This window comes from Dysidea avara, chromosome 3 (genome assembly GCF_963678975.1).
Source record: "Dysidea avara chromosome 3, odDysAvar1.4, whole genome shotgun sequence".
Lineage (NCBI taxonomy): Eukaryota > Metazoa > Porifera > Demospongiae > Dictyoceratida > Dysideidae > Dysidea > Dysidea avara.
Window position 1 is genome coordinate 26,487,357 of NC_089274.1, and position 16,946 is coordinate 26,504,302.

Consider the following 16,946-nt stretch of genomic DNA (forward strand, 5'->3'; position numbering starts at 1 on the left):
AATGTAATGCAGTAATGGAATCCTGTAACTTTATTGTTATACGGCTTCTTTAGTATACGGAACTGCTGCCAGTAGTGTAATGGCGAAGAGAACTTAAAAAATTTTTGAGGTGTAGGGTGGTTTGCGATCTGTGGAATACGGGCTTATTAATAGTTCATGGACACGCGGAAGGACTCAGTAAGCATGGCTATATAGTTTTTAGCTCGAAAAGATGAATAACTTTTTCTGTACATGGGTGAAACAAAAGAAGAAGAATAGTAATGTGAATAATATGAATATGACAAAACGGCATATTTCAGTTGTGTCCCAAATACACATACTGTTTCCTTTATACTTGATACTTACTAGTGGACCAATACTCATTGCAAATAACCACTACAGGGTTGTTTTGAGTTGGAGGATACTTCCAAGGTGGTTTTTAGGTGTGCATTCTATTAGAGGTTTTTACAAAAAACATGGGCGATCCCTATTATGAACCCACTATCATGGTTCATGATGCAATATTGCCTCTGGCAGCATTAGTAGTGTCTGGTACATGCTTTAATTAATAGACATCAGTAGTATAATTGGTCTCATGTGGCTGGACATATACGTGTGGGTGAAAAGGGACACGTTTTCAAACCACTCAACCGCAAGCAAAATTATGGCTGCATAACCAACAAGTGTGATGTACTAATACCTATACAGCTCTGTATCCGATTAATCTTTGCAGATACTTACTACTTACATATTGTGTGTATGTGTGCATGCACGTGAGGAAAATTTGATATATCATAATCGTAAACAATTGGAAAGTTGTATGAAATACAAAAACATGTAAATGTATTTAGCTACATATTTTATACATGCCTATATATCTTGTGGCATGCCTTGAATACAATGATGATGTTACAAAATTACAATTCATGCTGTGATATATGCTGCAAAATCATAAGCTAGCAATGGACAAAATGCTTTAACTACATGTGGTTGGAAATATTTGGATTCTTTGGTTGCGATGATCACAGACATATAATCCACCTTTGGGACTAATGGCTACACCTTGTGGACAGCAGAATTGGCTTACTTTACTCCCACATGATCCAAATATGTGAACACACTCCGTTTCCATCAAATATTGATACTCGTTGGTTGTAAGTGTCAGCCACAAAGATGTATCCTTCAGGGTCAACGGCTAGACTCCTTGGTTGGCATAACTGACCCCAGTTCATTCCAGGATCACCAAACTTGTCAACATAATGTCCATCAATGGTAAACTTGTATACACAGCGATGACCGACATCAGCAACAAACAAGTGATCTGCACTGATGGCTACATCACGAGGCTGCATGACTAAGATACAAAGTTCCTATAGTACCACAGAAGGTGCCATTGTTTTGGAACACTGCAATATGTGAATTGCCTGTGTCTGCTATGTATACTCTGTCTTCATGAACTACAATCCCAGTTGGTTGCCTCAACTGTCCACATCCTCTACTACCAAACTGGAGCAAGTACTTTCCTTTAACACCAAACTTTTGCACCCTGTTATTCTTGATTTCAGCAACATAAAGAGAACCGTCACTGCCAAATGCAATTCCTGATGGATGTTCAAACTGGCCATTGCCTTTATCTTTTGCACCAAATCTTTGACTCAAGCTGTCATCATCATTGTATTTGTACACACAATTGTTGGAATAGTCAGTTGTTGCCCATGTACCATCCTTGTCGAAAGCAATGGAATAGACACAACCCTTTTCACCTTTGTCTCACTAGGCCAACCCATTGTCAGGTACCTTGCATGATCCTTGCTGTTATTAGGCAAGATGTTTGCATGTTTTTTGTTCAAGTTTGTCGCTTCCTTCAATTCCTTGCTCATCATCTACATATAAATAATGTATATACATTGTTACCTTTTGTGACAGTTATACCCATTTTGCTATACCTAGCAATTGCAGTTATAATTTTAGTAGTGTCATGGTGAAGAACAATAAGTTATAGTTACTTTCAGTGCCCGTGTATGACTGAACATTTAAATCATATAAATTGCTGGATGTATGGCAATATGTCACCGTTATCATGATGTTGAAAACAGACATTTTGAGTTTTTGATAAGTTGTTGTATCACAATCTGCCAATGCAGTACTAGCCAGTTAGCTACATTCATGACTACAGTTGTCATTAACTACATTCATTAGTGTTACATATGCATACTCTTATCACATGGCTTACTTTGTAGTCTTCAGTGAAGTTATCACTCTCTACAGCACTAGTTTTGATCCAAACAGCTACTCAGCCCTTTTATATGCCATGTATTAGATGTACAATAAAATTGTATTTCCCTTACACCTAATAATCACCGTTCATCAAAGACAACAGCATTCATCATTAAACAACAGGTGTTGTTTGTGTCCAATGACCACTGCTGAGCTTGCACCATCTGACCCTTGATAATTCCATCATTGCATCTACTATGTGGTAACTACTAGCCATTGGCCTTTGTGGCTGCAATGAGGATATCCTTAATAGCCCATATTTCCCATATATGTATATATAGTTGTCACATGTCACCAAAATATGGTCATGCAGGTTGACGCCATTGACACGCTATTAGTCCCTATAGTTACTAAAAATATAATGTGCACAGAAAAACAGAGTATACAGACAGAAGCCAGATATCTTTTTTAGTTCTAAGAATCAGGTGTTATGTAAATTTACATAACTGATTATAATAAAATACATATCAGAATATGCCTATCCAAGTGTACATGTAGCTGTCTATTTTCTCTCTACATCTGCGAGCAAACCAGCATGCTACAAATATCTATGAACTAATAAACCTGGTATACCATGGTACACTGTACAAGCAAGAGTATATAATGGAATATACTCTTGGTACAAGTAAAGTGTACATTTTGAAAGGTATTAGCCAAGTAAGCATTTCATGCACTGAAATGTCAGATAAGTAAAAAGGTGCATGTATTGTTGAGAATCCTTTTGAAGGGCCTTAAACTTTTAGATTGACTATGTGTTTATGTTTTAATATGCTATTCATAGAGCAAATTGCATTCGTACTTCTCTTCTATGCAGCCAAAATACTGTATGTTATGGTAGGGCATTTCTAAAAATTTGTATATGAATACCATGTACTTAGCCATAATATCCAGGGATTTTGTAAAATGTGGAATGGAATGGAATTGTAGTATGTTCGTTTGTTAACTAATAAATTAGCTATGCTTAAATTCATGTAAGGTCTATAGACTATGTACGTGTATTGTGTCCTTGGGCGTTTAGGCAAGTATCTGTGCAAAGAACATCTGCTTTGCAAATTTGCTCTGAACAGTTAGTTACTCACCATATGAAAGTGTTACCGACCAGCTAGGTGAAGGGGAGGGGCAACTGAAGCTGCCCTGGCCTGTTTGGGGGGCCCAGTAAAAATGCATTTGGTGTACTGTAAGGGACCTACTTATATTTTCTTCCCCTTATGCCTGTTGGCCCTACCAGTGTCCTCTCAGATAGGCGAAATTATCTGATGAAATAAATATGCCTAGATGACTCCCACCTTATCCCACAAACCACACTGGCAGAGCACATTGGCAGGGGAAAGCAGTAGAAATAAAAGAGGGTCCCCGTACAATTTGGAAAAGTACACCAGGTCTCAAAGAAACAGGCCAGGGCAGGAAAAGATTGCTCCAATTGCCCCCACCCTCATTTTAAGTGGCCCTGTACACTGGTAGCACACTAATAAGGTAAGCAGTTGTTCAGAGCAAATCTTCATAGCAAGTATCCTGTACATGGATTCTAGAATGCATTTCCATTTCTCAGGACAATCACTTTAGTGACTTGAGCACTTCCAAAAACAGATGGTTGCTCTATAGACCTTTCATGAGTATGATTAAGCATATAGCCAATTTATTAGTCAAAATCTATTATCAAAGGAACATACTACCATTTCAGTCCATTCCACATTCCAACATCTCTAATATCCATGTATATTTTGTTTTCTGCCAATTAAGGAGGGGCCTCCAAATCTCATTTTGCCTAGGGCCTCATGTAAGGATGCTAAGTAAGGCCAGCCCTGCAAGCTAGTTGTATTATGCTTGTTAGCATGGCATATATTAATGTGACATGTTTGGCCCACTTGTAGTACTAATTGGCCTGCCAAAATACCCTGAAGGCTATTAGTAACAGTTAATACTAATTTAATACCCTGAGGGAAAAACAGCTACGTAAGATGTATTAAAATTTCAGCAATATGCTCAAGTTACATGAAGCATTGTTGCTGTAATTCGTGTTAGATAAATGGTGATGATTGTGAAGTATGAAGAGCATACATACTTGGTTTGGTCCCAATACCAACTTTAAAGTGTGACTTACAAGATTCCGTCATATTTTAAGGCATCCCCATAGAAAACCCACTATTTTATTTCAAGAACTCTGTACGGTGCAACAAGATGGGAGATGAAAAGGAAACTGAACACTACAATGTACTGATGGCCTGACAGCACATGCATGCTTTGGTTTGTGCTTTACAAAGTTGAAAATAAGGTAAAAGTGAAATATGACTGGTCTGCACTCCACCCGATTGACAATCAAATGCCACATTCAGCCTTTCTCTGGAAGGATGGGTGTTCAGTCGTTCTCTATACAGTAATACTGTACATACATATAATTAGGTAATTCAATTCAATCAAGAGTTATTAGCTGTTTTCTTTTGTATCAATACATTCTAAACACATTTAAAAATCAGATGGTATGTGGTTTATATTCGAGGAACTGTGGTTACTTGTCACCTGTGCAGCCCATAATTTTACTGAGGTGGTTCAAAAACAATAAAATTTAGTATGCTGTGTCTCACCCACAACAAGAAACATGTCTAGCCACATGAGATCAGTTGGTTATGCTGTCTAGCAATATAAGTGGGGGTTTCAAGCACCGGCTGCTACTAAGTATACAAGCATACATTTTTACTTATAAACGTACTGGCATAACTGCTTATAATAGGCATAATATTCTTGTATCAGTTTGTTGTTATTTTTAATATTACTAACTAACAATTACTCTCCATTTTTAGTGTTTTTTAAAGGGATGACAGAATAATATGGTGCATTTCTCAAGTACTGATGGTCTGACAGCAAATCTTATCTTTACTGTATTCATATTTGTCTATGCAGATACTATATATGTACATAAATAATTATCTGCACGTGATGGTAACAAATCTCAATTATAAACAATAGGATGAATGTTACATGACATGTTACATGAAGTACATACAACAGAAACAGCAATATAAAGGTCTATACACATGAATAAACAACAAATCCAACCAACTACGTATACTGAATATAATAATCGTGTTACAGAATATATATTGCAAATTAAGCCTTAAGCTATATCAAAGTACATTCACACTTTAAATCTGCTTCAACTGCATGTCAGGTTGGAAATATTTGGATTCTTTGGTTACGATGATCGCAGACATATAATCCACCTTTGGGACTAATGGCTACACCTTGTGGACAGCATAATTGGCTTACTTTGCTCCCACATGATCCAAATATGTGAACACACTTTCCGTCACCATCAAATATTGATACTCGTTGGTTGTAAGTGTCAGCCACAAAGATGTATCCTTCAGAGTCAATGGCTAGACTCCTTGGTTGGCATAACTGACCCCAGTTCATTCCTGGATCACCAAACTTGTCAACATAATGTCCATCAATGGTAAACTTGTATACACAGCGATGACCAACATCAGCAACAAACAAGTGATCACTGATGGCTACATCATGAGGCTGACTAAGATACGAAGTTCCTATAGTACCACAGAAGGTGCCATTGTTTTGGAACACTGCAATTCGTGAATTGCCTGTGTCTGCTACGTGTACTCTGTCTTCATGAACTGCAATCCCAGTTGGTTTCCTCAACTGTCCACATCCTCTACTACCAAACTGGAGCAAGTACTTTCCTTTGACATCAAACTTTTGCACCCTGTTATTCTTGATTTCAGCAACATAAAGAGAGCCGTCACTGCCAAATGCAATTCCAGATGGATGTTCAAACTGGCCATTGCCTTTACCTTTGGTACCAAATCTTTGACTCAAGCTGTCATCATCATTGTATTTGTACACACAATTATTGGAATAGTCAGTTGTTGCCCATGTACCATCCTTGTCAAAAGCAATGGAATAGACACGACCCATTTCACCTTTGTTTGTTTTTGTCTCACTAGGCCAACACATTGTCAGGTACCTTGCATAATCCTCAGGTAAGATGTTGGAATTTTTGTTGTTGGTGACTTTTTTGTCCATCATCAATGTTCTGTGTTGAATGGCACAAACAGTGAAAATCACATATATCTATACATATAAGCTAGCTATACCACTCAATGCATATAGTACACAAACATGTAATACTATGGCTACACAGCCTACACCCAGTAAGTCAATTGCTTGTATAGTATTACTAGATGCAAACTGCAAACAGATATATTTCTAGCATGCATCCAGTAGCTGCTATGAATATACATGACTCACTTTATTGTTACAAGTCCACTAAACTGCTTAGATACTTGGTTACAGTGATTGCTGATCAGTGCACTGAAATTAACTGGCCGTGCTGCTGTCTATTTATAGCCACAGACATGTCAGCTGTTTGCTAAAAGCTTTATGAATTTTCAACTGTGACGTTATTTTCCTTTAACAGACATGTGTTTCTCAAAATAATGTCAACGTATTTTCAAAATGACGTCCCCATGGTATGTAACCATGGATACAGGATACAGCATCAAATTAAACTATATTACAGCCATGCAAGTGCACCCTATTGTGTACTTCAGTATAGTGCTACCATTCTTTTATTTGTTGACAGGAAGTAGCTATCATGTAATGAATTTCACTTGTGTGCAGTTCTCTGTATCTAACACCTATGATTTGTTGGAGTACGTAGTATAAGTGAAATTCATTGAAAATATGTCTAGGAATGGTGGCACCATAATCAAGACACACGATAGTGTGTCGTGCGGCCCAAGAAGCCGGCGCGCCACACCGTGAGTATATTGACAGGAAGAAAGAAAACGTCATTTTCATACTTTTGTATCTCAGTGATCACTTATCCGATTGGAACCAAATTTGCTACTCAGTTGCCCGCCAGCCAGGGGAGTCTACATTCCAAATTTGAAGGAAATCGCTCCAGCCATTTCCGAGATACGAGCTGCCAAAGTTTCGTTTTTTTTCTTCGTTTTTTTTTTTCTTCTTCGTCTTTTTGCACACTTGCAAAAATTGCTATAACAAGCAAACGCGTGCTCTGATCGCTATGAAGTTTGGCACACAGAAAGGGAGTCCAACGGCGAATCCTAGCATCAAATTTGGTACAAATCCGATGAATGGTTCAGGAGTTATGACCGATTATTTGCGTAAAACAAGATCGATTTGTTGTCACGCCTACAGGGTAAACCGCTTCATGGAATGAGTTGAAAATTGCTATGTAGATGGAGTAACCATCGTAGGAGTGCCTTTTGGTGGTTTTAAAAGAATCGAGATAAAGACCATGGAGATATGACACAAAACCCAACCTGTGTCACAATTACGCAATCGACTTTTACGAATAAAAAAGTATTAGTTTTCCCGCCTACTAGGCAAACCGCTTAGAGCAATGAGCTGAAAATCGGTGTATAGCTGGAATAATCTTCATAGAAAGTCCTTGCAGTAGTACAGAAGAATCGGATCACAAACCACTGAGTTATGATTCTAAAGCCAACTCCGTGTAGCAAATGCGAGATCGAGATACTCCAATAGAACAGTCACCCTAATAGAGCATTTGGCTAATTTATTTACTCCATTATAGAATTTTATTACATCACAAGTTATTCTGTAGAGAGTTCAGCTGCAAACAGTTAATCTTATAGACAGTTCAGCAAGAAGCAAGTCACCATGTGGAGAGTTAAGCAAATATATCACTATAGAGATTCAGAACATTGCAAGTCACACTGAAGAAAGTTCAGCTATAAACAAGTCATGCACCCTGTACAGAATTCAGCTACAATTAAGTCACTCTCTAGAGAATTCAGCTACACAGAATTCAGCTACACACAAATCACTGTGGAGAGAGTTCAGCTACAAACAAATTACCCTGTCGAGAGATCAGCTACAAATAAAACACTTTGCAGAGTGTTCAGCTACAACAAATCAACCTTTAGAGCGATCAGCAATGAACAAATCAACACAAATCTACTTGTAGAGAGATAAGCTAGAAACAAATCACCCTGTAGAGAGTTCAGCTACAAAAAATCACCCTGTAGAGACATCAACTAGAAACTAGGCACAATGTAAGGAGTTCAGCTACAAGCAAATCACCCTGTAGAGAGTTCAGCTAAAACAAATCAACCTGCAGAGAGATCAGCTACAAACAAATCAACCTGCAGAGAGATCAGCTACACACAAATCAACTTGTAGAGAGATCAGCTATAAAAAATCACCCTGTAGAGACATCAGCTAGAAACTAGACACAATGTAAGGAGTTCAGCTACAAGCAATCACCCTGTAGAGAGTTCAGCTAAAACAAATCAACCTGCAGAGTGATCAGCTACAAACAAATCACCTTATAGAGAGTTCAGCTACAAGCAAATTACCCTGTAGAGAGATCAGCTAGAAACTAGACACACTGTAAGGAGTTCAGCTACAAGCTAATCACCCTGTAGAGAGTTCAGCTAAAACAAATCAACCTGCAGAGAGATCAGCTACGCACAAATCAACTTGTAGAGAGATCAGCTACAAACAAATCACCCTGTATAGAGATCAGCTACAAACTAGACACAATGTAAGGAGTTCAGCTACAAGCAAATTACCCTGTAGAGAGTTCATCTACAAACAAATCAACCTGTAGAGCAATCAGCTAGAAACAAATCACCCTGAAGAGAGGTCAGCTACAAAAAATCACCCTGTAGAGAGAAACAAATCACCCTGAAGAGAGGTCAGCTACAAACAAAACACTTTGCAGAGAGTTCAGCTACAAGCAAATCAACTTTTAGAGTGATCAGCAACAAACAAATCAACTTGAAGAGAGATCAGCTACAAACAAATCAACCTGCAGAGAGATCAGCTACAAACAAATCAGCTTGTAGAGAGACCAGTTACACACAAATCAACCTGTAGAGAGATAAGCTAGAAACAAATCACCCTGCAGAGAGTTCAGTTACAAACAAAACACCCTGTAGAGAGTTCAGCAACAAACAAATCACCTTATAGAGAGTTCAGCTACAAACACATTACCCTGTAGAGAGATCGGCTACAAACAAATCAACCTGTGGAGAGATCAGCTAGAAACTAGACACAATGTAAGGAGTTCAGCTACAAGTAAATCAGCCTGTAGAGAGTTCAGCTAAAACAAATCAACCTGCAGAGAGATCAGCTATAAACAAATCACCTTATAGACAGTTCAGCTACAAACAAATTACCCTGTAGAGAGATCAGCTACAAATTAATCAACCTGCAGAGAGATCAGCTACACTCAAATCAACTTGTAGAGAGATTAAGCTACAACAAATCACCCTGTAGAGAGATCAGCTAGAAACTAGACACAATGTAAGGAGTTCAGCTACAAGCAAATCACCCTTTAGTGAGTTCAGCTACAAACAAATCAACCTGCAGTGAGATCACCTATAAAAAAGCACCTTGCACAGAGTTCAGCTACAAACAAATTACCTTGTAGAGAGATCGGCTACAAACAAATCAACCTGTAGAAAGATCAGCTACACACAAATCAACTTGTAGAGAAATCAGCTACAAACAAATCACCCTGTAGAGAGATCAGCTAGAAACTAGACACAATGCAAGGAGTTCAGCTACAAGCAAATCACCCTTTAGTGAGTTCAGCTACAAACAAATCAACCTGCAGTGAGATCACCCACAAAAATGCACCTTGTACAGAGTTCAGTTACAAACAAATTACCCTGTAGAGAGATCAGGTAAAAGAATTCACCTTGTAGAGAGTTCAGCAACAAAGAAACCACCATGTAGAGAGTTCAGCTGCAAACAAATCACCCGGTAGAAAGATCAGCTAGAAGAAGTCACCTTGTAAAGAGTTCAGCTACAAAGAAACCATCATGTACAGAGTTCAGCTACAAAGAAACCACCATGTAGAGTGTTTAGTTGCAAAAAATCACCTGTAAAGAGTTCAGCTAGAAACAAATCACCCTGTAGAGAGATCAGCTAGAAGAGGTCACCTTGTAGAGAGTTCAGCTACAAAAAAACCACCACATAAAGAGTTCAGCTGCAAATAAATCACTTGTAGAGAGTTCAGCTACAAATAAATCCCCCCTGTAGAGGGATCAGCTAGAAGAAGTCACCTTGTAGAGAGTTCAGCTACAAAGAAACCATCATGTAGAGAGTTCAGTTACAAACAAATCACCCTGTAGAGAGTTCAGCTAGAAGAAGTTACCTTGTAGATAGTTCAGCCACAAACAATTCACCCTGTAGAAAGATCAGCTAGAAAAAGTCACCTTGTAGAGTGTTCAGTTACAAAGAAACCATCATGTAGAGAGTTCAGCTGCAAACAAATCACTCTGTAGAGAGTTCAGCTACAAAGAAACCGCCATGTAGAGAGTTTAGCTGCAAACAAATCACCCTGTAGAGAGACCAGCTAGAAGAGGTCACCTTGTAGAGAGTTCAGCTACAAAGAAACCATCCTGTATATAGTTCAGCTACATTCCAAGTCACCCAGTAGAGAGATCAGCTGCAAAAAAATATCCTGCGGGGAATAATGGGCATGTAATAAATATATGTATATAATTTGTATAATTACAAATAAAATCAAAAATAATTGAAGTATTACAAATCTTCTTTAAGTTCTTTTCTTCTTCCTGTGGTAAAGAAAAAAACACATGGGTTAAAAAGCCCCAAAGCCAGCCATTGGCCAGCTTTGCAGTATACAAATACAAAAGAAGTGATATCTAATCAAAAACAGCCAAGCTGTAAAAAGGTGCGGCCCCCAAAAAGGCCATGGTGAAAAAAGATGTGAAATCCAAGGTGGCGGCCAAGAAATGGCTGTGATGGTAGGTTAATGGTTAAATTTTAATAACGACAATTCAGGTGAATTTGGTGCCAAGACCAAGTGGCACCAAATTCACCTGAATTGTCGTTATTAAAATTTAACCATTAACCTACCATCACAGCCATTTCTTGGCCGCACCTTGGATTTCACATCTTTTTTCACCATGGCCTTTTTGGGGGCCGTACCTTTTTTTACAGCTTGGCTGTTTTTGATTATATAATAACTATACAAGTAGACAATAGGGCACCCTCACATGGCTATAATACAGTTTGATACTGCAGTCTACTGTACCCTGTATCCATGGTGATACCATTGGGATTTCATTTCGCAAACACAATGAGAAAAGAAAAAAGAACCATCACAATTGAATGATTTTAAATAACTGAAATAAAGTTTTAGTGAGCAGCTGATACGTTTGCGACTATAAATAGCCAGCAGCACAGCTGTAGCTGGTTGTGGTAGTCTGTTTGTAAGCAACAGTATCATGGTAGTACTGTATATTAGGGATCATGGAGGTGTGGGTTTTTCTGGCCAAAAATATCCCAAAACCAGCTTCACAATACCTTCCTGGCACCTTGGCAGTATTGGTTAGGTACAATCAAACCCAAAAGTGCCTTCAGTATGACCCTAAATGCCTCTAATAGATTGCTATGAAATTTTATTCAATAGAATTTTCGACTGACTGACTGAATGACTGACTGACTTATTAACTCCTTCAAGCAAGCTTACTTGATAACGGCTAATCAGCACTACAGACTTGATTTTTCACTGTTCAACATTGTTCAGCCCGACAGGCATGCCATTTCATAGCATTACAACTGAAGGAACAGTAAGAGAAGTGCCTCTGCAATCAATCCAGTTGCCATGGAAAATACCTGTTTACAAATGTAGGAAGCCATCTGTGAATTGACACCTTGGGCTGTCAGCAAAAGGAAATGGGACACAAATGAGGACAAAGGTAAGTCCATGATGCATGCATTATACATACTGTGAAACGTAGCTGAAAGCAAAACATAATGGCCACTTCACTTTCAAGTCAGTAATTGATAGTTGGAGCATGCATTCAGATGAAAACACATTAAGTCTGGCACCATTCTTTCTTTTGATGTGGTATGTATGAGTTCACCAGTCATATATTTATGTTACAAAAAGTAAGCAAATCAGTATAAGAAAAAAATAGGGATTAAATGTCATATGGCATAAGCGGTGGTGACCTCCCTTGTTTCCCTACTTTTTTTCTGTGATCCCTAATTGAACTTAAAATTCCAAATTCTTCCTTGGATTATAGTTGTACATTTCAGAAATATCTCTTAAGCAAACAGTCTATCACAACCAGCTACATAGATAGGTAAAAAGTTTGTTAACATTATCATCAACATTCAACAAGATAAATCACTTTAGGTCTAGGACATACTAACCAGGTGACCAAATCAGTTTCAATATGTGCAGTCTTTCTAGGCAATCATCTACTTGTGCAACATGGATAACATACAAATGTAATTATATTTAACCACTAAACTTAAAATTGAAGACGTACTATGGCCCTCGGGGTTCAGGTGTATATATCAGCAAAATCCCTCACAGCCTGGTATAACTATTAAATAATTTTCATGGCATGTATGGTGATGCATAATAGCTAACTGTGAGTCTGACTGGAATAATATGAAGCACACACACACTTAACTACACATATCATAATATATGTAAACTCTGGATTAGAATTATTGATCAATGCAAGCAAAAAGTTGTGACTGATATGCGATTACAACTTACCTGTAATCAAAGAAAATCCCTGTCTATTATTTAGTATGAATATATATGGGGTGCCATACATTTGTATCAAAATCATAACAATATAATAAGTATAAAAAACTAGGTTATATATGCTTGCTGTACATGGTTTATACATATGTACATTTTCATAAATAAATAATGACTCTTTTTTAATAAATAATTTACATTATTTAATATATAATGCTCAAATGACAAGACAATGACAAGTATCTTCTCTATTATGTGCCATTTGTTGTCCTGTTACACATTTTGGCACAAAACCTGAACTTTGAAATGCTATTTTTATCAAAATTTAGGTTTTAATTACATCTCCAAAAAAGAAATGGAAATAATTTTCCTTGATATTGTTTACCCAAAAATGACAAGATTTCTATAGTACTTTTCATTATTTATTAAACCATGAACATTATTTGTTAAACCATTAAATTCTTTACTTAATGTACATTAGTATATCATTAATCTTAACAAACCTTGTAATCAACATCTACAACAGGCTATACAGGGTTACACAAGGCTACACAGAGTTACATAAGGCTACATTGGGTTACATTAAAGCTACAAAGATTTATGATACTACACATGGTTACATGTGGCTACACTGGGTTACATTAAGCTACACTGGGTTACAGGATACTGCACAAGGTTGCATGAGGCTACACTGAGGCATTACAGAGGCTACACTGGGTTACATGAGGCTATACACAAGCTTACATGAAGCTACACAGAGTTACCTCAGGGTTACATGAGGTTATACGCAGTGTTACTTAAGGATACATGAAGCTACACGAAGTTACATTGGGATAATTATATGAAGCTACACAATGTTACATGCATGAGGCTACACTGGATGATATATATGAGGCTACACAGGGTTACATGAGGCTACACTGGATTACATGAGGCTACAATGGGTCACATGAGGCTAAACTGTGCTACATGAGGCTGCACAAATTTACATAAGGATACATAGGGTTACATGAGGCTACACAGAAGTTATACATAGGGTTACATGAAGCTACACAGGCTTACACAATGTTACATAGAGCTACAAAGAGTTACATGAGGTTACACGGAGTTACATGAGGCTATACATTTGGTTACTTGAGGCTACACTTGGTAACATGAGGCTACACAAGGTTGCATGAGACTGACATGTACAGTTACATGAGGCTACAAAGGGATAATTATATGAGGCTACACTAGATTACATGAGGCTACACAGAGTTACATGAGGCTACATTGGATTACATGAGGCTACACTAGGTTACATGAGGCTACACCAAGTTACATGAGCTGCACGGAGTTGCATGATACTACATTGGAGCCTCATGTAACCTTTTGTAAACCCAATGTAGCATCATGTACTTCTGTGCAGCCTCATGTAACCCTTTGTAGCCTCATTTAACCCTATGTAGCCTCATGTAACCCTGTGTAGCTTCATGTAACCCATTGTCTCCTCGTGTAACATTAATTTTGTCTAGCCTCATGTAACCTAGTGTTTCCTCATGTAACCCAATGTAGTGTAGCCTCGTGTAACCCAATGTCTCCTCATGTAACCTTGTCTAGCCTCATGTAACCTAGTGTTACCTCAATGTAGCCTCATGTAACTCTGTACAGCCTCGTGTAATACCCTTTGTAGCCTCCTGTAACCCTGTGTATTGCCCCATGTAACTCTGTGTAGCCTCATGTAACCCTGCGTATTGCCTCATGCAATTCTGTGTAGCCTCATGTAACTCTGTGTAGCCTTATTTAACCCAATTTCTCCTCATATATCATGTCTAGCCTCAAATAACCCAATGCAGCGACATGTAATCAAATGTAGTCTCATGTAACTCTGTGCAGCCTCATGTAACCCTGCCTAGCCCTCATGTAACTCAGTGTAGCCTCATTTAACCCTGTGTAGCCTCCTGTGTATTGCCTCATGTAACTCTGTATGGTCTCATGTAACCCTGTGTATTGCCTCATGTAACTCTGTGTAGTTCCATGTAACCCTGTGTTTTGCCTTGTGTAACTCTGTGTAGTCTCATGTAACTCTGTGCAGCCTCATGTAACCCTTTGTAGCCTCATGTAACTCTGTGTAGCCTCGTGTAACACTTTGTAGCCTCATGCCTCGTGTAACTTACATGAGGCTGCACAGTTACATAAGGGTACAAAGGGTTACATGAGGCTGCACAGAACTACACAGGGCTACATTGGGTTACATTTGGTTACATTAAGCTAGACATGGTATGGTTACATGAGAAGACATTGGGTTACATGAGGCTACACAGAGTTACATGAGGCAATACACAGGGTTACATGAGCTGTACAGAGTTGCATGGTATTACATTGGAGGCTACGCAGCCTCATGTAACCTTTTGTAAACCCAATGTAGCATCATGTACTTCTGTGCAGCCTCATGTAACCCTTTGTAGGCTCATGTAACTCAGTGTAGCCTCATTTAACCCTGTTTAGCCTCCTGTGTATTGCTCTGTATAGTCTCATGTAACCCTGTGTATTGCCTCATGTAACTCTGTGTATAGTCTCATGTAACTCCGTGTATTACCTCATGTAACTCTGTGTAGCCTCATGTAACCCAATGTCTCCTCATGTGATCATACCATGTCTAGCCTCATGTAACCAAAAGTAGCCTCATGTAACCCAATGTAGCCTCTTGTAATTCTGTACAGCCTCATGTAGCCCTTTGTAGCCTCATGTAACCTTTTGTAGCCTCATGTAACCCTTTGTAGTCTTATGTAACTCTGTACGGCCTCATGTACCTCTGTGCAGCCTCATATAAGTTACATGAGGCTACATTGGGTTACATGAGGCTACAAAGTGTTACACAGAGTTACATGAGGCTACGAAGGGTTACACAAGGCTGCACAGAGTTACATGAGGCAATACACAGGGTTACATGAGACTATACAGAGTTACATGAAGCAATACACAGGAGGCTACACAGGGTTAAATGAGACTACACTGAGTTACATGATGGCTAGACAGGGTTACATGAGGCTGCACAGAGTTACATAAGACTACATTGGATTACATGATGCTACATTGGGTTACTTGAGGCTAGACATGATATGGTTACATGAGGAGAAATTGAGTTACATGAGGCTACAAAGGGTTACATGAGGCTGTACAGAGTTACATGAGGCTACATTGGGTTACTTGAGGCAACACTAGGTTTCATGAGGCTAGACAAGATTACATAAGGAGACACTGGGTTACATGAGGCTACACAGAGTTACACTACATGAGGCTACACAGGATTACATTAGCTTTACATAAGGGTACACAAAGTTGCATGAGGCTATACACAGAGCTACACAAGGATACATTGGGTTACATGCTTGAGGCTACACAGAGTTCTATGAGGCTACCACAGTTACACGAGACTACACAGGGTTACAACAGGTCAAACAGAGGATAATATCTATAGTCTGGAAGGATTACAACAGGCTACACAAAAGGTTACAACTATATGTATTAGTATTACATAACTACTACTACCTTCGCAGTGTCCAGCACTAAAGGTTGACGGTCTTTGAATTAACTATCTTAATAAATAGAATGCTTGAGAATTTGTGAACAGCTCAGGTTACACAGGCTTCACAGGGTTACATGAGGTTACAATGAGCTACACAAGGCTGCATTGGGTTACATGAGGATGACTACACTGAGGCTACAGGAGTACAAAGGGTTACAACAAGCTATGCAGGTTTACAACATGCTATACTTGGCTACTACACTGAGGATATATGCAAGGTTGCACCAGACTACATAGGGGTTCGTGAGGATAAGCCTGTTAAATGAAGCTACACTTGGTTGTAATTGGATCTGTGGATACACTTATAGGTAATAGTGGATCATGATACACTGGGCTACAAGTGCACATTAATACACAGTCACTTCTATAGAGGATACACTGGGTTATGTCAACTGAGTTACAACAGGATTTCACATCGGTACACAGTAGGTATACTTTGTTACATGAGAATACACAGGGATACAAATGGAAGTACTGGGTTACAAAATGGATACTTGGGTGTATACATACAATCAGTAGTTTTCCTATAATACACTGCTGTAATTCACAATAAACTTGTGCTAGTCTCCATTTAACCGGGTTTTT

The 16,946-nt window shown here is 38.6% G+C and overlaps 1 protein-coding gene across 1 annotated transcript; it reads right to left on the minus strand.

Annotated features, from left to right (window-relative positions):
- Nucleotides 1-5,187: 5,187 nt before the first annotated feature.
- Nucleotides 5,188-6,566, minus strand: LOC136250537 (E3 ubiquitin-protein ligase TRIM71-like). The gene is made up of 2 exons (XM_066042754.1): nt 6,520-6,566; nt 5,188-6,304 (listed from the first exon to the last, which is right to left on the minus strand). Exon 2 carries the CDS (start codon nt 6,295-6,297, stop codon nt 5,419-5,421), a length of 879 nt encoding a protein of 292 aa, XP_065898826.1. The 5' UTR covers nt 6,298-6,304; nt 6,520-6,566; the 3' UTR covers nt 5,188-5,418.
- Between the last annotated feature and the right edge of the window lie 10,380 nt (nt 6,567-16,946).

Bases quoted from the DNA above. Each gene is read 5' to 3' on its own strand.
- LOC136250537 (XM_066042754.1), bottom strand. From the start codon at position 6,297: ATGATGGACAAAAAAGTCACCAACAACAAAAATTCCAACATCTTACCT.